Here is a 27,804-nt window from a genome sequence, read left to right on the forward strand (position 1 = left end):
GGGAGTGACAAACGAAAAGAAACAGGAGTTATCTGACGGAGTATTTTGAATGGTCCAATGAAACGAGGAGAAAGCTTCTTGCATGGTAGCTTGAGACGAAGATCTCGAGCGGAAAGCCACACCCACTGGCCAGGTCGGTATCTGGGACCCTCACGCCTCCTCCGATCCGCCTGATGTTGATAACGGCGAACGGCGCGCTGTAAATGGACGTGCGCAGCATCCCAAGTAGCCTCGCTGCGCCGAAGCCAGGCATCTACCGCGGGGAGGTCGGAAGGCTCCCCGGCCCACGGGAAGAGGGGAGGTTGGAAACCTAGAACACATCGAAAGGGTGTTAAACCAGTGGCAGGCTTTATCAGAGAATTCTGGGCATATTCTGCCCAGGCCAGAAAACGACTCCAATCCTGCTGATTCTGGTGGCAGTAAGTTCTCAGGAAACGAATCAGGTCCTGGTTAAGGCGTTCAACCTGCCCATTGGCCTGAGGATGGTAACCAGAGGTTAAACTGACATTGATGTTTAGCTTTGCACATAATTCTCTCCAGACCCGGGAAGTAAATTGAGAACCGCGGTCAGTCACAATGTCTTCGGGCAAGCCAAACAAACGGAAAACCTGATTGAATAAAGCCTCTGCAGTTTGTAAGGCTGTGGGCAGGCCGGTTAAGGGAATGAAACGACAGGACTTAGAGAAACGATCCACCACGGAGAGAATGGTTGTGAATCCTTGAGATGGAGGGAGATCCGTTACAAAATCCACGGCGATGTGAGACCAGGGACGTTGTGGTACTGGCAGAGGTTGCAGCAATCCTGCGGGCTTGAGATGGGAGGTTTTCACAGTATTACAGACAGAGCATTGGTGAACAAATTTAATAACGTCAGACTGAAGAGAAGCCCACCAAAAGCGGTTTGAGACCAGCTGAATGGTTGCGGCAATACCTGGATGACCTGCGCTGGGAGTGCAGTGAACCCACTGAAGCACACGGTGGCGGAGATCTGGTGGAACAAAGAGACGATCAGCAGGACATTCTGGTGGAGCGGGATGACGACTCAGTGCAGTGGTGATTTCGGAGATAATGTCCCATTGAACGGGAGCCACGATGAGTGCAGTGGGTATAATAGGTTCAGGCTTGGTTTCGCTGGCTGGATCATCGAATTGGCGGGAGAGGGCGTCAGCCTTGACGTTCTGGGAGCCTGGTCTGTAAGTAATCCTGAAATCAAATCTTGAGAAAAACAGTGACCAGCGAGCCTGGCGGGAATTGAGACGTTTGGCTGACCTGATATACTCCAGATTCCTATGATCCGTGAGCACTGTGAATGGTTGACGGGTTCCCTCCAGCCAGTGTCTCCACTCCTCAAAGGCGGTCTTCATGGCCAGAAGCTCGCGGTCACCCACGTCATAATTTCTTTCTGCAGAATTGAGTTTGCGAGAATAGAAAGCACAAGGAAACATCTTAGCTGGCTCACCATGCCGTTGTGACAACACCGCCCCCACACCTGTGCTAGATGCATCCACCTCCACGATGAATTCCTTTTCTGGATCAGGATGATGGAGAATGGGAGCAGACGTGAACCGTTCCTTGAGTTGAGCAAAGGCCTCAGTACAAACCGATGTCCACTTGAAACATTTACCTCCTCCTTGAAGCAGGGATGTGAGAGGAGCTGCAATCACACTGAAGTTGCGGATGAATCTGCGGTAAAAGTTAGAAAAACCCAGGAAGCGCCGTAGATCTTTAACCGAGGCTGGCTGGGGCCAGTTCGTCACTGCTCTGACCTTGTTGTCATCCATAAGGACACCGTCCGCACTGATGACATAGCCCAGGAAGGAGATGCGTGTCTGATGAAATTCGCACTTGGAAAGCTTGGCATAGAGTTGATTCTCAATCAGACGCCTGAGAACTGCACGAACATCCTGGACATGCTCTTCAAGGGAATCAGAGAAAATCAGAATGTCATCAATGTACACAATAACTTTACGATGCAACATGTCCCGGAAAGTCTCGTTAACAAATGCCTGGAAAACGGAAGGACTATTGGACAGGCCGAAAGGCATTACCCTGTATTCATAGTGCCCGGATGTAGTCGAAAACGCCGTCTTCCATTCATCTCCACTCCGTATGCGAATCAAGTTGTACGCATTCCTTAGATCCAGCTTGGTGAAATAGCGAGCAGTGCGGAGCGTCTCCAAAGCTGCTGGGACTAGAGGAAGAGGGTAGCGATACTTGACTGTTACCTCGTTAAGACCACGATAATCTATGCACGGCCGAAGACCCCCGTCCTTCTTCTTGACGAAAAAGAATCCAGCGGAGGCCGGAGATGTCGAGGTAGTGATGAAACCCTTTGCCAGCTGTTCGTCAATGTATGCCTTCATGGCCTCTGTCTCGGGTTGTGACAGTGGGTAAACTCTTCCGCGTGGAATTACAGCCCCTGGTAAAAACTCAATAGCACAGTCACCAGCGCGATGAGCAGGAAGTTGGGAAGCCTCAGTTTCGCTAAAAGCCAGGGCGAGATCATGATATACAGTACAGTTGGAATTTTCAGGAAATCCACTCCCTTAAGGGAAGCGTTGTGAAGTTCAGTACCTTGGACAGCAGCACTGCAATTTGACTGGCAGAATTCAGACCAACGGGATATTTTCCCCTCAGACCATGAAATTTGGGGATTATGTCTCTCCAGCCATGGAAGTCCTAGAATTACTGGATGTCCGGGTGAGTGAATTGTGAAGAATTGGATGGTTTCAGTGTGTTGTTTCCCGAAGCCTAGCGTGAGGGGTTGGGTGATGTAGTGAACCTCTCCAGACCCTAGAGGGCGTCCATCCAGGGCTTCTACAGTGACACCGGACTCACATGCGAGAAGGGAAACACAATGAGTTCTGGCAAAAGATAGATCGATAAAATTTCCGGCAGCTCCCGAATCAATCAAGGCTTTTGTGTTTATATTTTGACCATTAATCCTTAGGAAACTCTCCACAGTAAATAGTTTAGAAGAGGAATTAGAACTCACCGCAGTTGAATTTTTGAGGGCTGGATTAACCGGACAGGTGGCCCGCAGATGTCCTGCTTCTCCACAGTACATACAGAGATGATTACGGCGTCTCCTCTCCCGTTCCGCGGTGGAGAGGCGTGTGTAGCCAATCTGCATAGGTTCCGACTCCACACTGGGGAGAGTACGCTCAAGAGGACTGGATCTAAGAGGCGTGAGTCGGGCGCGTAACAAGTTGTCCAGGCGGATAGCAAGCTCCATAATTTGACTTAGTGTTTTACCGTCGTCGCGACACGCTAGTTCTCCTTGGAGGTTCGGGTTCAGTCCCTTACGATAAATGAGCTTGAGGGGTTCCTCCGTCCATCCAGTTTGGGCAGCCAGGGTACGGAAAGAGAGCGTGTAGTCCGCTGCGGTCGAATTCCCCTGGCATAACGTGAGCAGCAGTTCACCTGGATCCTTTCCTCCCGCTGAGTGCTCGAAAACCTCTCTAAATTGAGTCAGAAATTCGTTATAAGATGGGAAAGAGAGCTGACCGCCATACCAGAGTGCGGTGGCCCATTCCAGAGCTCGACCCGTGAGTAGAGAACATATGAAGGACACGCGACTTCCATCAGTGGAGTAGAACTGTGGCTGCTGGTCAAAACACAAACTGCACTGCAACAGGAATCCCTTACAAGCAGAAGGTGAGCCATCAAATTTCTCAGGGTGCGATAATTTGGGTTGAAAGGAGTGGTTACTCACGACAGGTGGTGCGAGGGGATGAGAAGGTTGATCCACAGTTGCGTCTGGCTGCGATAGGGATTGAACAGTTCTTGCGAGCTTCTCTGTGAGACCGGTTAATTTTACCAGCTGTTGCTGATGAGCAGTGAGAACATTAGCTTGATTAGATACCTCGGAGGTAAGTCGATTGAGTTCTGCTGGATCCTGATGCGGTGAAGTATTCTGTGACGTAGAGGCAGAGACGTGCAGATCCATTTGCAGATATTTATTTAAGATGAAGATAACAGAGAATAAACAGGCAGGACCTCAAATGCAGACAAGGGTAATCCAGAATCGAAGTCAAACAGGCAGGGTTCAGAGGCAGGCAGCAAAGGTTCAATAAACGAGTTCAGAGTCCAAGTTCAAACACACGAGATCAAATCCAAGCACAGAGAAAACAAGGGTCACAAACTGAGACAGAGGTTGGGTAAAACAATACTTCACAAATGACAGAGAACAGAACAGTCCAGATAAAGGGTAGCTGAGGGTGCACAGGTGAGACTGGTCAAATCATAATGGGCTGATTAGGGAATAACGAGCATGGAGGATGATGGGAAATGAAGTCCTAGTATGCAGGAGAGAGGGATCTAGTGAAACCAGGAGGAGGCGTTGTCGTGCGTTCCGTGACAATAAGAGACTTCTTAATATATATGCATTCCACCACTGTGTGATCCCTTATTTGTTGCGTTATGACTGAAAATGTACTTACCAACACTGACTTTACAATACAATTATAAATACCGGTATAGTATTTTCATGTACAAATGACTATATTATTATTATGGGTGATATCACCCGAACAGAAGAGACTGGCACTGCCTGTGGAATAATAGGAAAAGACTGAAGACACTGTTGAGTTGGAGCTAGTTTCAAATCTCCCATCTCACAACAGAAGGGGGTTGCTTATGTTTTTAGGGTTGCTGCTTTTGGCTTACTTTTCCCCAACACACACACACAACCATCACATTGCAACAGGGGTCCCAGGGCACCTAATTACTGCCAGCTCATTTCGACATGTAGCAGACAGCCATAGACACCCCTTTAGAATCCCAACAGACTCCCTCCTCCCTAGGACCACACTTCTACCCCACCCCCCATGCTGAGACAGCACCTACGGCATCAGAGGCACCGGTGCACCATGGGTGGGTGCATGCGAGTATGCTCAACTCAAGTATGGCAGCCTAAAGCCTGCATGTGTGTTATAAATACTCAATTTCCTTAGATCCATGTGAGTTATATGATGGCTGCACAGGATCTCTGAACTGTTTCTTAACAGCAGTGTCTCATGAATGTTGTCATCGCTCACTACCTTGACAGCATGCTAACCCTAAATCGGTACTTCATGATGGGCCAGCTGCCCTGGCAGCCTTTTTGTCCCTCCAGGGTTCTGGAGATTTTGTCAGGATGACAAAGAGGGAAGCAGCAGGCAGAGCTATATGCTCTTAGAGCTGTGGCTAAGGATCGGAAAACGTGACGCTGAAAATGGGACAGAACTGATAACAACACTTGAGACACTTGAGGGGTTGGTTATAAAAAAAAGAGAGGAGGATGAGAAGGAAAGAAGAGGACCAAGACATCTTAATAGCCTCATTATTCTTTGGGCAGAAGGAAAAAGATTGGTTAAATGGTCATAGACGAGTTCTGATTGGATAGGCTCTTCTGTAATGTCACCAGCATGCACAATGGTTCATCATTGCTTTAATCGGATGATTACTTCTTAATGATCGGCCTAACTAAGCTGAGATAAATAGGTGATTGCAAGCAAGTGTATGAACTTCAGCTAGTATGCTCTATATGAGTATTCACTACAAGATGTATGCTCGTCTAAACAAGATTAATTCTTATAGAATGCAATACAACTAGAGTAATCTTCAGTACTACAAGCATGCATTTAAACAAGTATGCATTACAAGAGGTATGCACTACTACAAGTAATCGTTTCAACTAGCAAGCATTACACAAATATGTACTTCAGCTAATACACTATAAGAATGGACTTTCACTAAGTGTGCACTATAAAATGTATAGGGTTCAGCTATTATCGGCTTTTATAAAAATGAACAAGGTGTATACAATTTAACTAGTATGCACTTCAATGAGTATAAACTATAAAGAAGTATGCTCTAAACAAGACCTGTTCCATTAGAAAGCATTACAACTAGAGTGATCTTTAAACAATACGTGAACAAGCATGTTTCATATGCACTACAAGATATTTATTTCAACTAGTATCCATTACGCAAATAAGTACTTTAGACAAGATTTCACGTATTTTACATTACGACACCAGTCATAATGTAAAATATGTGAAATCTAGACTAAATTACTTATTTGCGTTAAGCATACTAGTCATACTTCAACTAGTATGCACTATAATAAGTACGCACTTCAAACAGTGAGTACTATAAAACATATCGACTTATCATGGACTTCAATAAGAATCCACTATATTGAGTACGAAATTTAGCTAGAATGCACTTCGATGATTATGCACTACAAGCAGTATGCTCTAAACAAGACAATTCACATTAGACAGCACTACAACTACAGTGATCCTCAACCAGTACTACAACAAGCATATTTCAACAAGTATGCATTATAGGAGGTGTGCACTTCCAGAAGTATGCACTTCAACTTGTATGCACCATAAAAAGTATGTACAGCAGATGAAAGTAGACAAGCCACTTTTCCTGAGCTGGGCTTAAGATGAATGAATCTGAATGGCCTACTTCTTGAACACAAAGAGGTGTTTTTTTTCCTCAAGGAAAAGTCTGCATTTCAGTCTTGACTAAACATAGGCTGCAACACCCACCAACTGGACTGTCCCATTATTCACACACGCAGAGGAGATTAATGACTCTGTAGAGGACATGGACAGGGAGGTAGAGCTGTTTACTTATGCCTGACAAGTACACTCTCAGCTCTGCGTCCATGGATCAGTGGAGGTCTGTCTTCAAACTGGAGCTGCTGTCGGAGAATTCATCATGACATTTGACAGGTCACTTCTGGCACAGGAGGAAGCATGCAACCTCGATATTTCAGCACGCCAACTGAACTAAAATCATCCTGAATTATGAAGAAACAAGCAAACAAAAATTCTAGTACACACTAGTTTAAGAGCATATTTAGTGCAATGCCAGTAGCTCTAATGTAAACTAGTTGAAGTCCATTCATACAGTATATACTAGTTGAAGTACATATTTGAATAATGCATACTAGTTGAAACATACTTCTAGTAGTCTAAACCTCGTATAGTGCGTACTTGTTGAAACACATGCTTGCTATTGTACTGGTTGAATATCACTCTTGTTGTAGTGCATTCTAATGGGATTAGCCTTGTTTAGAGCATACTTATTTCATACTCAGTACATTCTTACTGATGTGCATACTACATCCATGTTTTATAGTGTACACTTAGTGAAGCACATACTGTTTGTAGTGCATACTAGTTGAAGTGCATACTTATCAGAGAGCAACTAGTAATATATGCACTATTTGAAGTTCATTCTTTTAGCATAAGCGTATACTAGCTTAAGTGCATATTTTTGTAATGCATGTAGTTGAAACAAATACTTGTAGAAGTGCATACCTCTTGTGGTCCGAAGCACATACTTTTTTTTACAGTGCATACTACAGTAAGTGCATACTATTCAGAGTGCAACTTGTAATATATGCACTATTTGCAGTTCATTCTTATAGTATATACTAGCTGAATCATATTTGTGTGATGCATGCTAGTTGAAAAATACTAGTAGTAGTGCATACCTCATGTAGCACATGCTTGTTGTAGCACTGGATATCATTGTTTGTATTAGTGGATATCCCTTGTAGTGCATTCTGGTTTGATTTAATCTTGTTTAGAAGCATACTTCTTGAAGTGCAAACTGGCTGAAAACATGGAGGTTTGGTCCACTTACCTACAGGGGAGCTTCGAGAAGGGGGCAGAATCGAGCGGCGTGTGAGTGCAGGAGTGTTGGGGGGTTGAGGGTTGCTGCGGCAGGGTGCTCTGGATCCATCTCCAGGGGGCGACGTGGTGACACGGTGAAACGGTGGCTCGTCATTTATACTGTTGGGCCCTGAAATCACCCAAAAAAAGAGAAAAAAGTTTTCTTTTTTGCTCTGCAATTGAGCGGCATATAGTTAATTGTGCATCACACAGTAGTCTAGACACCAAATACTGCGGGTCAATTTCTTGTTCTCTGATTTACTGATGCTTAATCAGACTGTGCTCATCTCGCTCTCACCTTCGCTGTGCTGCTATCTAAGCGCATTATTCATCATCTGTGGTGGATGAGAATTCATCTAACTGCTCATTAACCCCACAACTGAACCCAGACCATCCGTTTATCCCACTCTAGGCTTGATCAATAACCGCAGCCCAGCTCAATATGACCAAATGCAGCAATAAAATGAGAACTGCTTGCCATGTAAAAGAAAAAAAAAAGAACAAGACATAGTATCTCTTCAATGAGCCGTAACAGATTTCACAAATCACATAGGCACTTTTATATAACAGGTCCTTTGAAAGACACTTCCCTCTCTATTTTAGCTTAGTTTCAGACTGTAAGGCGACACCATTCTCGGGAGCCCGTACAGAACGCTGCTCTGCCGCTGTGCTATCTCTATGATTTATGAAGAGCTGAGAGAGTATTCCAGGAACAGAGAAGAGCAGACAGATGCAGAAATGCTGACAGTACACTGTCATAAGTGTTTTTAAATACCATATTTTATAACTCCCATGTAACCTGAAGAGTAGAGCAGCCAACAACTGCCATTAATTCAAAGAGATTTCGTTAGCATGAAATATATAGCCTTTACTGGGCATTAAACATAACCACACTAACATAATCACTTATCTATGGCAAGAATATTCTGCGATAAAGGCAATTTGAGGGTGATCTGATAAAAGAACTGGAACAAAGTTCTGGCTGCAGAGATGGAGTTTCGGAAACAGCAGGAAGAGCCACACAGCCCTCCAGCTCTCACAGCAGGATATGTTAAGGTGCAGAGCAGCTGAGAGACGCATTTGATTGGCTGCCGGGAAATAAACCTCGCTGCTCATTGGTGGATTTACCCCCAAATCTCTGTGAGAACCAGTTAACTGCTTGCATTGTGTGTAACTGGGTTAGTAGCACAGAGACTCAATCCTTAAGATTTTTTACAGTTTCATCAGCTCTCTGGATTTACATAATCATCCAAATGATGGGAGCATTATACTTGTGTGGATTGGATCACATTGTACACCTATATACCGTTAAAAGTCAGTAAAGCATCACGCTCTACTCACATCACTTTTTATGGACGAAGTACAATATATGATCTGAAACGTTTTTTTCCTTTTAAGAAAATGGTTTAAAAACAGACTGACCTCTACATTACATGAGCAGTTTGTTTGTTTATTTTTATTAATTTTTTTAATGAGATCTGTAAAGTTTGCAACCCTTTTGCAACATCTGGATTTGTGTGATTTTGTTATTTTCAATAATTAAACATTAATCGTTAAATATTACATTTAAATCAAACAAACAGGTAAATATATAACAGGTTGTAAGATTTAACCTAAATTAATAATTTGTATTTGGTATAGAATAAAACAAAAATATTTTTTCTTTCAATAACTTTGGTAGCACAATTGCTGAGATTAATAAATGCAGTCAACTAAAATTTGACAAAAGTCAGATATTTAATTCAGAAACAAATATTATATGTATAATATCTGTCATATAAATAACTGGCAGGGTGCATTGTAGTAACACAGCATTTACATTCAGATTTATGAAGCCAAAGGATTTAGCCTCTGTCTCTCTCTCTAGTTCACTGAACTTTTCCATTCACACATGCCATGCAGCAGTCTTTTTACATACTGAACCCAACTATTATCTGCAGGTGTGTTTATATTCTTATGCTGTTCTAGTGCTTGAGTTGCTGACAAATATGTTTTTAATTAAGGGAAATCTCGAATGAATTCAGTTAGCTCAGAAAAGAGTACACTTGTGAACATTTGGCAAATATGGAATAAATGGACTAAGATCACATTAATCTTCTTAAAAAAGAAAAACATCTTATATAAAATTAAGCTTATAAAAATAACACACACACACACACACACACACACACACACACACACACACACACACACACACACGCACACACACACACACACACACACACACACACACACACACACACACACACACAGCAGAGAAGCAATTCACACTTGCTGAATTGAAATTGAAAACAATCCTGCTGACATTTCGATCATAATGAAGACGAATTCTCAGCTTAATATGAGTAATACAAATATACAATTCAGTTTGAGCTGAATAATGTATCATAACAATGCACCAGAAGGGAATGCGAAAAATAGCAGGAGATTAATTCAATGCGGTTCTGGTGTGGATAAAATTCAGAACCAAATATTCAGCACTTCTTCTCTGGCCTTCTGGCCAACAGAGACAAATGTAATGTGATAGGACAAAAGCAAAGAAAGGATTTTAGCAGAGATGGAGGGAAAAACTGTGTCGTGAATGAGGAGAGAATAGGTATGCACCCCACGTTGGGCACCACTATTAGAGAAATAAATGATAGACTGGGGAGGAGATAAAAGAAGGGCTAGATAGTTAAATCACCACTGACAAGACCACTATAGAGAAAAGGAGAGACAGACAAACAAAGAAGAGAAAATAGAAAGCAAAAAGATGCAAGAGGAATGAAAATATCTGGGAGGAAAGAGCTCACGTTAAGGATAAGGATTGGGGTGGCTTATAAAGTGAGGAAATGTGATGGGACCAGATGTTATTCCAGCACAGAAGGTTATTTCCCATCTACCAACATTTAGATGGCACAGCGAAAAAATCAGAATGAAAAACCAGGCACGGTGAACACAGCAGTGACCCATTAAGAGATGGCGCTTGCGATGCATTATTAAGCACAGAGCATCATTCAGAGGTGCTCCTGAGGACGCCTGGAAGTAAACATTATGCAAATGAAACCCCCACTCACAGCCACATGGCAGGACGGGTACCACTCCAACTCTAATACCAAACGGACCTGTGGAATACTGATTCACAGTCCATTTTAGACATCCAATTAACTATAAGTAACTTTGCAACTACATTTCAACTAACTATCATTGGACTACGAGTATAGGTTAGGGTTAGTGTTTGGGTGAGTAGACTAAATTGACATTGACAGTAGAATGTCTGTTGGGGGACCATCAAATTAACGTGTTAGCAGATATTAAGCAGACAGTCTACAAATACTCTAATGACTGGTAGTTGACATGTAGTTGCAAAGTTACTTGTAGTTAGTAGATTGTCTAAAGTGGACTATCGAAATAAAGTATTTAGTATGTTCAACATAGTACCATAGTACAAAACATAGTGTGCACTAGGTAGCGTACAGTACGAAATCACAAAGTGGTGTTCAATGAAACAATAGAATGTTAAGAAGTGTGCACTTTTGTCCCACACTATTATCTGTCATTAAGGGTAGTATGGACTAAAACATCAGAACATTATGTAATGTGCAATAATGTACAAAAAGTAGTGTGCAGTCCGACATTAGTGTGCAAAGATGAGATACTTTTTACATTTGTATTATCTATAACTACTCATAACACAATACCTAACTCATGATATCAAGCTGACCATGATACAACATTAAACATTAATGTTTTTTTACTAAGAAAGAGGGAAAAATGGAGGTATTGGAATAGTAGAAGATAAAAAACAGGCCTGGCAGCACTGAGAAACGCACTCTCTCTTGCGCTCTCTCTGGGAGGCTTAAGAGGGATAATGGAAACGGAAGTTAGCTGAAACAGAGAGCTGGAGATGGCTTGGGATTTTGAGGAAGAAAAGCCTGTTTTGAATCTTCATCCTCAGAAAAAAATCCTGTAAAAGCTTTCAGGGAAATAGATAGAATGGGATTAAGACATGTGAGGTAATCAGTCTCCTATGTGGTTATCGATATGGAGCGAGCAGGTCAGTGCTAATGCTAATGCTAATGAGCTAATGCAGGCTGGCACATGTAATGTCATTCAAAATCATCATGGTGTCATATCAACATTTAAGAGTAATGCTTATGATATATGCATGACTTGCTAGTGCAAGGCCATACATTAGAATCAGAGCTAGTCTTTACACGGTACAGCTGAGATTGTGAAGGCAGGAGGAAACAGACAGTCCTTAGGGGTAAAAATAGAGAAAAAGTTCATTAGCATCTCTCTGCGCAGTAGGATCATCCAGAGCTCAGCGGTTTGTTGAGTGTGTGAGTCAGCAGTAGGGTACCCAGAGAACAGACTGCCCACCGTCAAATCTGACAGACAGAGAGATGTGGGATTTAGAAGCACACTTATTAAACATACCAATGAGACAAAAACTTGTGCAATCTAGAGCAACAGACCTATAGTGAAAGCGTACATGTTTAGTGTGTGAGAATGTTTCCTGTGCGTGTGAGTGTGCATGTACGCTGTGGTGAACCATCTGTTCTCAGCAGTGTGCATGAGTCAGAGATGGGCTGGAGCGATGGCATCTGTGCTCTCACACCTCCCCCTCTCCACCTCTCCTCACTTTCTATAACACCTTCCTACTGTCGCTCCCTTTCCTCTTTTCCAACTTTTTTTCTATCCTGTTCTTCCATGTTTTTTCTTTTCAGACTACTTGAAAGGTGTTCCCTAGATACTGTGTAGTGCAATGAATGAGAATTGTTTTTAAATTACATACTATGTAGTTTTACAATATGAGACGTGTATTCCTTGTCCTAAATAATATGTGAGATTAGAATTAGCACATCCTAAATTATAGTATGGTACATTGAAATAGTATGCAAATGGTGCTAGGATGATTTACTTTTATAAACTGTACTTTTTCTGGAGTATTTGTGCTAATCTCTAAAATAATATAATAGTAATTATATTATCTTAGTTATATGATATTATATTTGTTATAATATATAAATATTAGATGAAAATATGAAGTGAAAATTAGAAGCCTTGGCATCTAACTAACAAAAAAAAATTGTTTCTTAAATGTCTAAAACTAAAAACAAAAAATAAAACATTAATCATAGCTATATAGAAATGTTTTAAAATAAATATACAATCATTTTAAACATATAATAATACTAATAACAAGAACAATAAAAAGGACGCATAGCAAAATTATTAAAACTTAAACTAAAATGTAAAATAAAATAATACTAAAATAGCACCGCTTACTACACAAAATACTTTACTTTAACCAGTGAAAACTTTTACCATGAGTAGCTTAGGCAAATTGAGATGTTATGTTATGTAGTGTGCAAATGGTAATGTGCACTATAAAATTAGAATAGTATATTGTCCTCCTAGTTATATATACACAGTTCTGGCACGAAACTAATATGTCTAATAGGTCTTTAACTAATTTGGTAGCAATCATATCATTATCTACATAGCACAGCTAATTGGTTGTTTTTGTTGTTGCATCAGCGGCCAATGAGTTGCGGCTCAACATTCAAACAATACCGATAATGTTGCTGTTAGCAGTCTGCAGTGCGCATTCAGAAACCCTCCACCTTCCCCAGCTCCACCTGTATAGATCTGCTACGGGGGTAATTCAAACATGTGCAGCAGCAGCAGCAGCAGCATGTCTTACATGCTCACAGCAATGTCTGTGAATGTATTGGCAGTAGCAAGTCTCTGTACTTGCTCTGCAACAGCAGCAAGACCAAATGCATTAACATTGCCATATCCATTACCATGCCAATCTCTATTACCATACCAATCTCCAGAGAGTTGTCATGACAGAAATAAGGTAGTGTGCACAATGCAGTGTGTATTACAAAAAAAGAAGTCAACTAGACGTAAGAAAGTAGTTAACTTGGCAGAGTTGTTCAGCAGTGGATGCCTAGTGTATTGCAAAACTATCGAATCAGGCAGTATATTCTGCTATGAAAACAGGTAGGCTATATAACCTTCAGAACTGACATTTTTCCCTTTCATTTTCTCTTCTCTTACTTCTCAACAGCTGTGTAAGTGGTGCAAGTTCCCAAGTGCAGAACACAATGCTGATCTCAGACAATATTCACACATGTTTTCCTCAGAGATTGTTCCCAGATTAATATCTGTCCAGGGAGCTGGATGTTTTATAACTCAAATTGAGTATATAGTCAGTGTTGGGTAAGTTACTCTAAAAAAGTAATTAATTACTAGCTACTAATTACATCTTCAACAGTGTGATTACTGTACTAATTGCTCTGTTTAAAAGTATTGTATTACTAATTACTTTCTAATCCACTATTGGATTGAAACAATTGCCCAAAACTCTTCTAAACACAGACCATAAGAGAGACCAGTTCTCTATCGGACATAAATGTGGAGTGTAAAGAATAAGTTATTTAGTCACGAAGCACGTATAGATATTGCTCATATACGGTAGTTGCCCATACTTAGTGTATATAACATTAGAACAGACCCCTAACCCTTTCCATGGAAACAAGGGTGGGCAAGATCAATATCTTTACAGAACCCTTAGACCTTCACATACAAACAAAACACATCTAAGGACGAGCTCATACAAATGAAAATCAATGAAAGCAGCATCACCTTGACTGAAGGTCATTGTCTTTGTGTTGTAGTGTAGGCATGTATGTTTGTAAATGTGTGTGTAATCTCCTCGGCGTGTACTTTACTTTGTTGTTACAGGAAAGGTAATATCTGATATGTTCAAGTTGTTAGTGCTTCAGGTTAAAAGTGTTACTGCACACTGTATGACGTCTATTTTATACAAGCATCTTAACTAGAACAACTTCAAACTTGTGACTTGAATTTCAGACTCTTGATGATTTTACTTGAGGAGATCTGAAATATCCCAGAGACCAGTCATGTTCAATGAGCGAATGCCACTGAAGAAACCCCAATAGACAATGAACTGAGATGAAGAAAACGCAAGAATTAAGAGATTTTGGCATGTTCCCAACAGGCTGCGGCATCATGTGATCGCATCCATCAATGCTGCATGCAAGCTGGGAGCTCACACCAACAAACTGACAGTTAGCAATCTCCAAAGATAAATTACACTCAGACAGATTTTTAAAAAAAGATAAAGAAGAGGATATGTTTCCCCAGCCGGAGAGAGGGATGAGATGTGTGATATTTCAAATCGCTGAAAAATTGCATCTTTTATTGCGCTCTCTCTGAGAGTGAAGGTGGGGCTGTGATGTCTCTATATAAAGAAACTCTGTCTGGGTCTTTGTTAAGGTCAGACGATGCTGGGATTCTCAGAAGCTCACAGTCAGAAGCCAACAGCTTCAAACGGAGTGTTGCCTTTCAGCGCAGTGGCTAATATCAGCCCGCTAAAGCTATTCACTCCCTACTGAGACAAAGAGGACATAGACAGACAGAGACAAAGATAGATGCATGTGTATAATTATCAATTAGTTGGGGTTTCATTTGGTTCTATAGCTAAATTCATGTACAACTACCGCTGTTAGATACAGTATAATCATTCACTTCTTCTTAAAGGGATGGTTCACCCAAAAAAGAAAATTCTAATGTTATTTACTAACCCACACATCGTTCCAAACCGCAAGACTTTCTTTCTTCTGTGGAACACAATAGGATGTGCAACACATTTCTATACAACGAAAGTGAATGGGGTCTGATGCGGTTGATATCTAAAAATACTAAATAAGACATAATAACATTAAAGTAGCCCATTATGACTAGTGCGCTATATATATTCCAAGTCTTCTGCAGTCATACGATAGCTTTAAATAAAGCAAATATAATTTAATGCATTTTAATGAAAATCTTCCTTTCTTCCTTTGTGTTGTTATTTTAACTAAAACTATTAAAACAATCTTTGTTGGTAAATAAAACAAAATTGAAACAAAATGACATATAAATATTAGCTGAAAAATGTTAAATAAATAAAAAACTTAAATTACTAAACTAAATAACTAAAACAAATACAAACAGATCAAAGCTACAGTACTGTATGTATATATATATAACTAATAAAAATAACAAAAAGCAAATGACAAAAAAAAAAAAAAATTAGAACAACTATTTCAAAATAGTATTTAATACTATAATAGTATACAACTAAAATAACTGCCACTGCAGCTCGCAAATCTCATTTACTACGAAAGAAGGTACGATTTTAACTAAATAAACACACAGCTATACTGTGGGTTCAGTCATTTGGAATATAGTGCACAACTCATATGGACTACTTTTATGGCACATTCATTACGCCAATTTGTAATTTTTCGAATTTAACAGCCCCAGTTTCCATTCACTTTCAATGTATGAAAAAGAGCTGCATTAACATTCCACCTAATAACTATTATTGTGCTCAACATGAGAAGTAAGACACATAGGCCTAGGTTTGGAACGACAAGAATAACATTAAAAAAACAATTCCACTCTCACTTTTAAAGGTTCCTCTGATATTTTAGACAACATCAAGCCATGACATGAGACTAACAAAGCCCATGTGACAGATCTCATCTCCGAAAGCATAACCTATTAATCTACACGAGGTTGAAAATGAGAGGCAAACATTGACTTGCTGCTCTACCTATCCGGCTGCTCAAACACTAATGACAGCTTAATAAGTCTAGTAGGATTTGCCGTCATCATTCACACTCTTCAATTCAGCCAATTACAAGTGGACCAGCCTGAATCGTTCAGACCTGAGAAATCGATCAACTGTGTGTGACGTCCAATCCCACAGGGAGGCCTCTGGTATCTACAGGAATCCTAGGTCAATATTTCACACTGATTCACCACCAAGCCTAAAGCAACAGTCGGTTATTACACAAGACATTGAGTACAACACACACGACCAGCAAATGCCCTTGTTTGCTAGAGGACAGGTGGTCACAACACAGGGATGCTCTCAGGGGGTAAAGGTTCTTCATAAAATTCATACACTTGTGCCATTATATTCCACAGTACTATTTACACACCTAAAGATAATTAATATCTGCAAACAATAGCCACATTCTCAGTGACAGCTAAAGACTATTCATGTTATCTAGTGTTTGACTGCTTTTGTGTTTGGCCTCCAGAAAGTCAATATGCATTCGAAACACCATCAGATCAGCAATCAGCCCTGTAACACATTCAACACTTCAGAGAGAGAGAGAGAGAGAGAGAGAGAGAGAGAGAGAGAGAGAGAGAGAGAGAGAGAGAGAGAGAGAGAGAGAGAGAGAGAGAGAGAGAGAGAGAGAGAGAGAGAGAGAGAGAGAGAGAGACTCTGAAATGAAAGACTCATTTGCACCTCTGACTTACATATCAAATAGTGTGGAAGGAATGTGAAAATACAATGACTATAAATAGATCTCATACGTACACACATTGAATGTATGCAATAAGCATCGCACGGCTGTACTAAATATTATGCACACCCTGCTGGGTGGATCATAGCCCTAATTTCGACGAGGAATAATGAACTTCGCTATGGAAATTTCAGTAATGAGTTCTAACATGAGAGACACACAGTATGTCAGGACATGACTATGGTGAGAGAAATGATGTTAGACATTTTGCAGATACAAAACACTGTTTGTAACGACCCCAGTTACATCTGCAGTGGCCTAAAAAAGTATTTGGACACTTAATAATGTCTGCATGCTGTTCAGTTTATCAAACAAAGTTGTATCTGCACCAACTGCAATGCTTTCACTAAAACATAAACTAGTTTCCAGTACATGAAATAGAGCTGAAATAATTTTTTTTATGAAAATTAGAAATGTTGCCTTGGCAACTAATTGAAATAATTTAAGTACAAAAAATACAAAAACTAAAACTGAAATGATTTTTTCCTTAAAGGTGCTGTAAGCAATTTCTGAGAAACAACCCAAACAAACACACCCCTCCCTTCATTGCTCCGCCCCCAAAATGCACGAAGACGCAATGCAAGAGTTGATGTCTCTTTAGCATAGCCGAAGCGAAGCAGCCTGCTGCTGATTGGCTACAAGTGTGTTGTGGTGTTCGGCCCGATGCAGTTTCAACAAGGTTTCTCAGAAATCACTTAAAGGGATAGTTCACCCAAAAATTCTATCATCTACTCACCCTATAAATTGTTGTCCTGCTGAACACAAAGGAAGATATTTTAAAAGAAGTTTATAACCAGGTCGCTTTGGGGCACCATTGACTTCCATAGTAGGAAAAAAATATACTATGGAAGTCAATAGTGCCCCAGAACTGATCAGTTTTTCAGGGTTCCTGTTTACAAAATAGTGTTTGGGCCCACTGTAACACACCTTCCCACTTTCATTTTCTCAGTATTTCTCTTGTGCATCTGTTTGCTCCATACAAACAGGACTGTGAACGCTGAGGGATTCCTCTTCCCAAGTGATTCCAGGATAAAAAGACCTGATGACATAACTCATCCAGTGACGCATGTAACTCCAGATGCCTGAATCTGCAGCTACGTCAACTGTTACCAGGAGAAGCCCGGCCAACATCACTTATGTAGGTCGCATTAAAAACACATGCGGCGCCGCACGCAGATGCCAATTTTCAAAGACGGCCCCCTTTAAAAGCAGACTGCAATCTACTTCAACAGGCTCTGATCATACTGTGGATCTTTCATGTTGACTCACGGAGCTAGTTATGAAAGAAGCCCACTCAGATCAAACACAAAGTTTCTTCTGTGACCTAAAACAAAGGCCAACTAAAGAAAAGTCTGATTTTGTAAAACAAATACTCAACTTTTTTGTGTTTTTTGGTCTACTATGCTTAATATCCCATGATATATGTTAGAGCACACAGTTATGAGCAGAATATGTTAATGAAAGGGGATCTGCACACTGCTTGTAGGCAGAGTTAATAAAATGATGCAAATTGCATTATAATTAACTCTAAAAAGTGGAGCATTATGCTTTTATGTAAACTGTACCTCAGGGATCTCACATAACAATGCACTCAGCTACAAGTACTTTAGATGGCATCTTAAATTGTAGTGTGTACAGGTGTTTAGTGGGGTCTAAAAGTCTGAGACCTCAATTGAACATGCTTCTGTTTAGCATATTTCTATTTTAATACATTTTTAGGGCAACAATTTGAGTGAAAAATTAAAGGGGATTTCGTTATGCCTTTTGCTTCAAAGACAACTGACCTTTTGTACAAAGCCTTTCACATGGTAAGTGTCAAAAATGTTCATGCACTATCGGTCAAAGGTTTGGTTTCCGCAAGATTATATTTTATTTTTGAAAGAAATTAATACTTTTATTCAGCAAGGATGCCTCAAATCGATCAAAAGTGACTGTAAAACAGTCATAATGTTACAAACGATTTTTATTTGGAATGAATGCTGTTCTATTCATCAAACAATTACAGAAAAATGGTAGTCACAAAACATATTTACAGTTTTAAAATATATTAAGCAGCACAACTCTTTTCAACATTTGTAATAATAAGAAATGTTTCTTTAGCCCCAAATCAGCATATTAGAATGATTTCTGATGGATCATGTGACACTGAAGACTGGAGTAATAGAAAACAGTTATTTTTAATCCCACTATTTCACAATATTACTACTGTATTTTTGCAGCCTCTGTGTGCTTTTTTCAAAAACATTTTCACATTTTTAATGTGGTTTCAGATTTTCAGGCCCCACTGTACAAATCTACATTTATATACCTGAATGCATAGTGTTTGTGTTTCAGTAACTCACGGAAGGCGGGTCGGCAGGGGTCACTCCGTGTGCTGTCGGTCGAGTGGTTACTGGACACGGAGGAGACGCTAGAGCTTCGAACAAACCCAAAGGCAGCCAGCCGAGCCGGCGGGAGGCGCGAGTATCCAGGAGGACGGAGGCCAGTCTGAGCTGGCTTCGGCAGGAAGGATTTAGCAGCTAACCCAGCCGCCACCGTCTTTCTCTGATCTGAGGGTGAATAAGACTATGATTAGTACTCAAATACACTGAAAAAGAGAGTAATAGGAAATAAAAACCACCACATACTTTTTTCAGTCAACTATGCACAACATATTCTTGTTATAATGCTGTGACAAAATGAGGCATAGAAATGTTTTCTGTTGGTACATGATCACATGACTGTCTCAACTGAGAAACAGACGCAGGAAAATAAATTCAGAGAACACAAGAAAAAAAAGAAAGTGAGTGTTGTGTCCTAAAATGAACTATTTCTAGGCAGACTGGCCTTTAAAGACACTCACAGTAGGATAGAGAGAGAGACTGTGGTGTTTTACAGCCTCTCTCTGATGAGAGGTAAAAATCGCTTTAAAAAACTCCTGAAAGAATCATAAAGAGGTTGGCGGCTGTCTGCCTCCTCTGCCCACAGCGTGACTGGCCATTCATCAACATATATATCACTATAATATTCACATGGAGAAGAGCGATGAGTCACATTTCTCATCCACGGAGGGAGTCTAATTTAATATAAAATGTTTGCCAAAACATAATCTTAGATGTCTCATAAAGCCCCTATATGAGCTAAAAAATCTTTAATATAAATTCTTAAGAATTTCATTAATCTATTAAGTATGTGCAATTAAAGTGTGTGGATGGTTTCTGGATGTACTTGCAATTGTGTGGTTCTGATTGGACAGCGTCTGGTGCTTAACAGGAGTTTGCAGGTCTCCAGCAGAAGCCCTTTCTTTTTGAATTAGTTCAGGAGGCCTGTTGTTAAAGAGGCCATTGCTTCCTCTAAAAGCAGTTGTGCACAAATTATTCTGATATCAGTGCTTAATAATGGCCTCAATTGAATAGAGTAGAGGGTTTTCTTTACCCTATGTGCTTATTTTTACACCAGTAAAGATGATAAAATCTGTTTACATGCAATTAGTAAGGATCATTATCCTTAAGGTATTGTTTCCCGCTCTCAACTCTTTGCACTGTAGGTCTTTATATTAGATATCTCTTACTGCTGGCACCATGAGAACTGTCCTGCTGTCAAATATTAAAATATGATTTTAGAAAGCACAGGAAGAAGAGGGAAGTCTCATAAAAATATGCACATGCAAAGAGCTACTGCAGGGTGAATTTAGGGACCCACTTCAAGGCTTGCTTTGAACTGGCAGTCTCCTCCCACCTAAGGTCATAATTTGGGGCAGGTGGAGAGAATGATCCCCTCCTGCTCTTGGAGATAAAGCACCTCGAGTTCCCCGTTCCCAAGACGCTGTGATTGGAGCAAACCATAGCGCATACTAAATGACAATCTACCGTTTCTCATTTTGTCTGTCGCATTCTCAGACGTTTATTAGACTGCAGTGTCAGCAGTATGCTTCAAAGACGCATTCTTCACAAATGAAAACACACACATACACACTCAAGCAAATGCACACAACAAAGCACCCTCTCATCCATTCATCTCTAATCAAAGTTTCCCTGGCTCAATCGCTTCCCCCAGCGCCCCCTCCCACCCCAACCCCGGGCCATCAAGGTCTTTAATGAAATTGCAGGCAGCTTCTGCTTCAAGAGAGGGTTGTGGTCATTAATGATAAATGTGTTCTCTCTCTCTGTGATTTTTTTTACACCATCAATCGTCTTTACTCCTTCCTGGTCCTACTTCCCAATATTTCCGGATTGCCCAGATCATTAGTCATCCATCATAGCTTTGATTTTACATTTTCAATGTTTATTTATTTATTTCCATACAAAGAAAGTGAATGGTGACCACAGCTGTTCCCATTCTTTTTTACTGTATGGAAAAGAGAAGCTTGTAAATTCTACCAGCAATAATTTTTTGGGCTGCCCTTTTAACACCACAGTGGAGTAATTTTCTCAAAGTGTTACGAATAAATAAAAAGGAAAAGGAATGTGTGTGTGTGTGTGTGTGTGTGTGTGTGTGGGTGGGTGGGTGTGTGTGTTTGTATGTAAATTTATAATTATGGATTGAAGCTCAAGAACTCATTGATTTCTTACTGAGTGTTAAAATGCATGTATACATTACTAGAGTTATTTTAACAAGCCATCATTGGTTCAGTGATAAACACGTAACTGTATTAATGAAGAATGAACAAAACCTAATAAGCAATCAGAGATTCTTTGCTATGGTACTTCAGTGCATTAGACAATTTCCAAGAAGATTTTAATCAAAGACTGATTTTTTAATTGTCGACCGAGCCTAGTGACCAGAATCAATTGTTTTCATTGTTTGAGAGTGTGAAAAATTATGTGACAAGAGATGATCTATAACTCCAGTGGGAAATAATTACCAACTTCAGAGCAATCTAACAAGCAATTTTGAAAGTCATACCAGAAGAGTGTAATACAAACTGTTAGATAGTAATTTCTCTATAATAATATTAATAATAATATATAATATAATCTCTCTTTAGGGGAACCTTTCTCTTGGCATCTTTTATACCATTTCAGGGGTCAAACTATCAGAGTAAAACTCTGTACCACAAGCCTGTGTCTTTATCTACTTTACTGTAGCATCCTTACATCATAAAAATCATGTATAATGTTTCAAATACATTTATAAATTGTGACCAGGCATAGTTACAAATATTGGCATGACTTGATTGTTTATTGCTTTGCACTTCAAAGCATCACAAACAGGGCCAAGCAGCAAGAAATCGGCATCCGCATTAATGGAGCCTGTCATGGGTTTGCTGTGAGATAACAGTATGCAGATAGACAGATGCCCTCTAGAAAAAAACACGTAGGATGATGGCAGTGCTGGTAGTGGTTTAAAGATGAAATAATTCATATCTTCACCTTGGCAGGCAAAGTTGTCGGAAATGAAGTGTGCTTTAGAAACGGTAAGGAACTTTTAAGCTCAGACAGAACTCCCTCATGGCACAAGATGAATGTGAATTTTATTTATATTTAACTGAATGCCAGGAGGTAAAGTGTATTTTACACTGACTAAAGGCTGGGATGAGTTTATCTGTAACAATTACAAATGCATAGCTGACAGGGATGAGAAGACTTATGGTGTTATCTTCCTTCTTTCTATTTAAATCTATTCATCTCAAAATACTCCAGAGTCACTTCCACCCTTAGGATGAAGCCTTGGTGTTTCTATCAGTCAAAAACATTTCTATGACTACTTTGGCATGGGTTTCTACTGAACCAGTGTGGCATGTAAAGCATTCAATGTTACTACTAAAAATCAGTGTGAATTGTATAAAAGCCAAATCTTTTGACTAATTTTTCATTGCAAAGTAAACCATTGTCATCGTCTTACCTTGTGGTTCCTGAGGGGTTTGAGTGGTCGGGTTTACTGCCTGCATTGGTTGACTGAAGGTCAATGGTGACTTCGGGTGGCCTGTTTGGACCATCCTGTTCTTTGCAGTTGCAGAAGGAGTCCTGTTTACAGCACCAACGCCAAGCTGGGGTCTTAGGCCCCGTGGTGGACGAAATAGACTCCCTGTATCCTGTGCTCCCATAAGGGGCCCGGAAGGATCCTCGGCTCCAGATACAGGAGATCCAAGGGTGACTGGAGACCTGCCCACCTAAACAAAAAAACATTACATTACCACACATTGCAGCTGCAGTCAATAAACTCTGCCAGTAGTACATCAACTCATCTACTGAAGATAACAAGTGTTACATTTTAAAAACGAATAAAATATTGACATTCCCTCCATAAAAAATTCAGGGAGTAGTCTATTAAATACACAGCACACCATTTCATTATCAAATTACTCACGGTTTCACCAATCTAATCATGTAATAGATTTTACATTAGACATAAAAGTATTTAGTTAAAGAACAGCATATTATTAAATGTCTAGTGCATTCCTTACAGCTGCAGATAGAGGCTTGTTAAGAGAACCATAGAAGCTGTCTGCTCGGCCTGCCATTTTTTGGGGCATGGTGTTGTTGGGTGGCTTAATCCCAGACACCATGAGTCCAGGAGAGAAGAACCGAACCTTCTGCATCTCTTGTCGATACTTATCGTAGAGTAAATTTGAGGCACTCAGCACAGCGGCTTCCCCTTGTTCTCCTACCGCTGGCTTGGCCTGTGTGCTGCTGTACGTTGAGAGTCTCGTAGGTAAGGATGACACCTCGTAAGTTCCCTCAAGAGTCTGTGGTTTCACCTGCGGGGTCTTTCGAATGTACGTGATGATTTTGGGTCGGACACTTTTCGGTTTTGGCGGGCACTTGCTTGGAGGGGAGGTCTCCATTGAAGCCTCCATTGTTGGAGGAGGTTTATGGATGCTTGTGTTGATAGTTGTTTTGACTGGGGCTCTTAAGCCTGAGCTGTACCCAGCATAACCCAACTGAGGAGCTCGAGAAGGTAAAGTCTTGATGGGTGAGGATGGAGGCTGTCTTTGAGGTGAACTTGTGGTCTTGGGGGATGGAGGTGTCGAAGGTCTAGTGGGACTGCTGTAAGTCCGCCGACTGAAGTGAGTCTTCCTTTCTAGGCTGGAGGGACTTGCAGCACGATCTGCTGAGCTCTGCCTCTTCAAGTGTTGGGACTCTCTGGTGAAAGTCTGGTTTGGAAGCATTTCTGAGCTTGTGTTCTTACTGCAGACGTCTGTAGTCGGCAGCACTTGTTGATGGCTGTGATCTGTCTCTGAGGAGTGGGATTGTTGCTGGTCTGCCTGGGTGTCTAAGCTGGGATATCCTGAGGTTATTCGTTTTTCAGTAGAAAGAGGGCGGACTAGCTGCCTACAAGAAGGTAGCACCCTCACCATACCTTTCGGCACCTCGGTTGACATCCTTTTCCCGCCATTCTGCTCTGCTTCCATTGGGAATTTTTGCACTTTTACTGCTCCATTTGAAGGATACACTCCACTTTGAGTGATCAGCTTACTTCGGTCATATTGTGATTCCTGAGGCAGTGTAGTAGAGTTATGGTTTTGGTCCAAATCCCTGGGAAGCTCCCTGTTTCTATCTGAGTGGATGTAGGATGGTTGCTGGTTCCTGCCTATGCCTGAGGTAGACTTGATGGACTGGGAAGAGAGAGGCTGTGTGCGGCCTGCACTGTCCAGGGCACTGGCTAAACTTCCACTGAGACTGGTCACTGCAGAAAGAGAAGATGAAAAAACGTTGCTTTCAGAACCACTCCGTGCTTCTCTCAGAGTCCTGTTTACCCCAGAGCGAGAGCTAGAGGTCCTGAGGTCAAGGGGCTGTGAGTTCTCATTTGCATCTCCATCCACACTGTGGTTTTCATTGTGGTCTTTCCAAGGGGATCCAACAGTAGCCCTGACAGATGTGGATGTCAATGTCCTGTCACAGAGGTTCTTTGCTCTCTTTCTGCTTCTCACACTCGACATGTCTATCCCTTCTTCCACAATAAATGTTTCTAGCTCTTGACACTCAAGCAGTTCAAACTCTTCCAGCTCAGGGTCTTCACTCTGAGCATGTGTTCCCCAGATAATGATCCTCTCCTGGGCTTCAGAGTGTGATACAAGAGGGGGTAGTGGGCTGCCATGCTCTCTGTTATTTGAATGATTTTTCTCTTTGGTGATTTGATTGGCATTGGCGTCTTCCACAGTTTCTAGCAAAGGATGCTCGTCGTCATTCTGTATTTCTCCTTGTTGGTTGTCTTCACCGCCTTGTATATTTTCTTGCACATTCATGTTGTATCAATCTGAGCTTCTCTCTCAAAAGCGCCACGGTAATCCTGGATCCATCAAAGGTCTTGTTCCCTCACTTGCCTTAACCTTGTTCTTCAAATTTTGCAGTTTGGATGGAGTGCAGAATCTCACAACATCATCTCACATTCTTTCCATTTCTACTCCAAGATACCGCCAAAGGACAGAGCTGTATTTGCTTGCTTCTCAACAGGGCAATGCACTTGATGAAATCATATCAGCTTTCAGGACCTTAAAAAGCCTTGTTCATTCATCTGGTGCCAAACCTGCACAGAAGATAAGACATAAAATTGTGTAAACAAACAGTGCAGTGAATCACCAGAAACCATTCCAAATGGGTTGTTACATTTCTGTTACAACATTTACTATATTTGCATTTATTTAGATTTAAATATTTAGGGTTTAAATTTAAAGTCTATTTTTTGGTTAGTTTTACTGACACTCAAATCTCAAGCAAAATTTAATTCTTATTTTATTAAAGGTTAGTTTTCCTGATTACCAATTCTAATTTTAATTCTTATTTTATTGAAGGAAAGAATGGCTGTTTGTTGTGTCATTGCAGTTTTCAATGAATATAAAACAGCTTAAAGGCACCCACCACTTATGTAAACATAGTAAAGTAAAAAGGTGTGCATTAACATTTACACCTTATATCCATGAAGCAATGCATAAAATGTACAGTATTTGACTCAACCATGAAAAATAAAACTAGCTTCAAATTCTTGCGACAACAAAAAAAGATTATTACATGTGATAATTCTTAATAAGTCAGAATTAATGGCACTTCTACAAAATTAACGGATTATTTCCTTTAATTTATTCACATATTTCATGGCATTCTCTATTAAAATCTCAATGCCCAGGTAAAAATGACTACAGCAATTGTAATATTTCCTACACCTAATTTGTTTCTCTTTAAAGAACCACAAATTGATAAGCCACTGTAATGAATAGAAAGTCTATTGACAAAAAACAGTATGTTTGGCTCACTCCTTTAATGGCAGATGGCAGTACCTCCTTTTCTCTAGTAATTATATATTTCTTAATCTCTACTGCAGAGAATTATGTATGCCAAAATCAGACTGCCAATTTGAATAAATTAAGAAATATATAAATGAAAAAAAAGATGAGCTGTTGGTATTTTACTGTACAAGTTTGCCCACCAAAAAAAACAAAAAAGACAATTAGTGAGAGTGTGAAATGGCTGGTAATTAACAACAGTGCTCACATGGGACAAAAACAAAAATACTGCAGTCAGTAGGGGTAGCAATTATGAAAATACACCATTAGATGAAGGTGAGTTTTTTTTGCATCTCTATAAAACATTGACACAACAGCTGTATGCATATAATTATGATTTAGACATGGAAACAGAAATCGAATGCTGTTTCATTACGTAGATATAGTCCAACCCAGAGAAGGGAATAAAGCAAGGTCAGTTTGACATTTTCCCAATAGGGAAAAGGGGGTTGGGGTTGCTCCATGTGCTGACTAGGTAGAGAGGGTGGGTAGGTGGTCAGTGACTTAGGTAGGCTATAATCAATCACAACATAGATTTTAAAGAAGAGAGAGGTTGTTTCTTTTTTTTTTACACCAGACTCGCTTCAAGCTTGGACTGTAATGATTTTCGCTGCACAGACTTGATTAATTTATGCTAGAATGACAGGAAGAAGCGACCACTAAATCACTTGAAGCATCAAGTGTAAGATGCAAATGCTTGTGCAGGAAATCAGAGAGGAGGTCTATGGAGAAGAGACAGCCCATACAATCCATATCACAGTCGGTTAAACGGGCAACAATCCGAGAACAAGCATATTGACGTTGCGGCACCAGACTGTCACTAGTTCCAGCCCCAACACTGCAGGCTGATGAAGTGCTAAAATCACCCACCCACATACCCACAGGCAAATTAAGAATGATTTCAAGGTACACTGCATGGAGTGAATCCCATAATTGCACAGATATGTGACTCGTGCTGGAAAATGGAGTCGGAATGAGCACATTTAAAAAAATGAGTTTTTTGAAAAAAAATTATTGAGCTACACCTTATTGAGTCAGCAAAGAAAATTTTGAGAAAAATCAAGTTAAAGTTTTCTGAAGGTTCCAAAACAAAATCACCTAGCAACCATACCTAGTACCAAATTTGGTGTTGTGGGATTTTAAGGTATGGTTGCTTAAAATCCCACAACACCAAATTTGGTACTAAGTCAAAACCAAATATTCAGACCTACTGTAGGCTACCGCACGGATTTAATGTTACACATCTGATGATTTTACCCTACAGTTAACCAAACGTTTATTTAAGACATAACAGATCTCGCCAAGACAGATATTTTGAAAATACCCTAGGCTATATATTGTGATCGTCGATATGAGCCGTCTTTGTGCGCATGATTCAGCACTGTCAGTCAGCGCGAGAAAGATCGTTTTGTTTACATCAACATGAGTTTGAAAATCACATTTCATTGGTTCAAACTCATGCCATCGAGAATTCGCTATGGTAATTCACTAAGTTGGAACACGGCGCTTTACAACGATACCAAACTTGCTGATGGGGAAGCGC

The 27,804-nt window shown here is 40.4% G+C and overlaps 1 protein-coding gene across 1 annotated transcript in view; it reads right to left on the bottom strand.

The window, feature by feature from the left end:
* The window catches only part of mtus2a (microtubule associated tumor suppressor candidate 2a), a 68,096-nt gene that overhangs the window by 12,148 nt on the left and 28,144 nt on the right, over window positions 1-27,804 (bottom strand). The window contains exons 2-5 of the mRNA XM_079600431.1: window positions 23,445-25,507; window positions 22,883-23,150; window positions 19,402-19,608; window positions 7,651-7,809 (exon numbers count right to left, since the gene is read on the bottom strand). Coding sequence (XP_079456557.1) covers window positions 7,651-7,809; window positions 19,402-19,608; window positions 22,883-23,150; window positions 23,445-25,226 — 2,416 coding nt within the window. The 5' untranslated portion in view covers window positions 25,227-25,507. The remainder of the gene's footprint in view (window positions 1-7,650; window positions 7,810-19,401; window positions 19,609-22,882; window positions 23,151-23,444; window positions 25,508-27,804) is intronic.

This window comes from Phoxinus phoxinus, assembly GCF_949152265.1.
Source record: "Phoxinus phoxinus genome assembly, chromosome: 23".
Classification (NCBI taxonomy): Eukaryota; Metazoa; Chordata; class Actinopteri; order Cypriniformes; family Leuciscidae; genus Phoxinus; species Phoxinus phoxinus.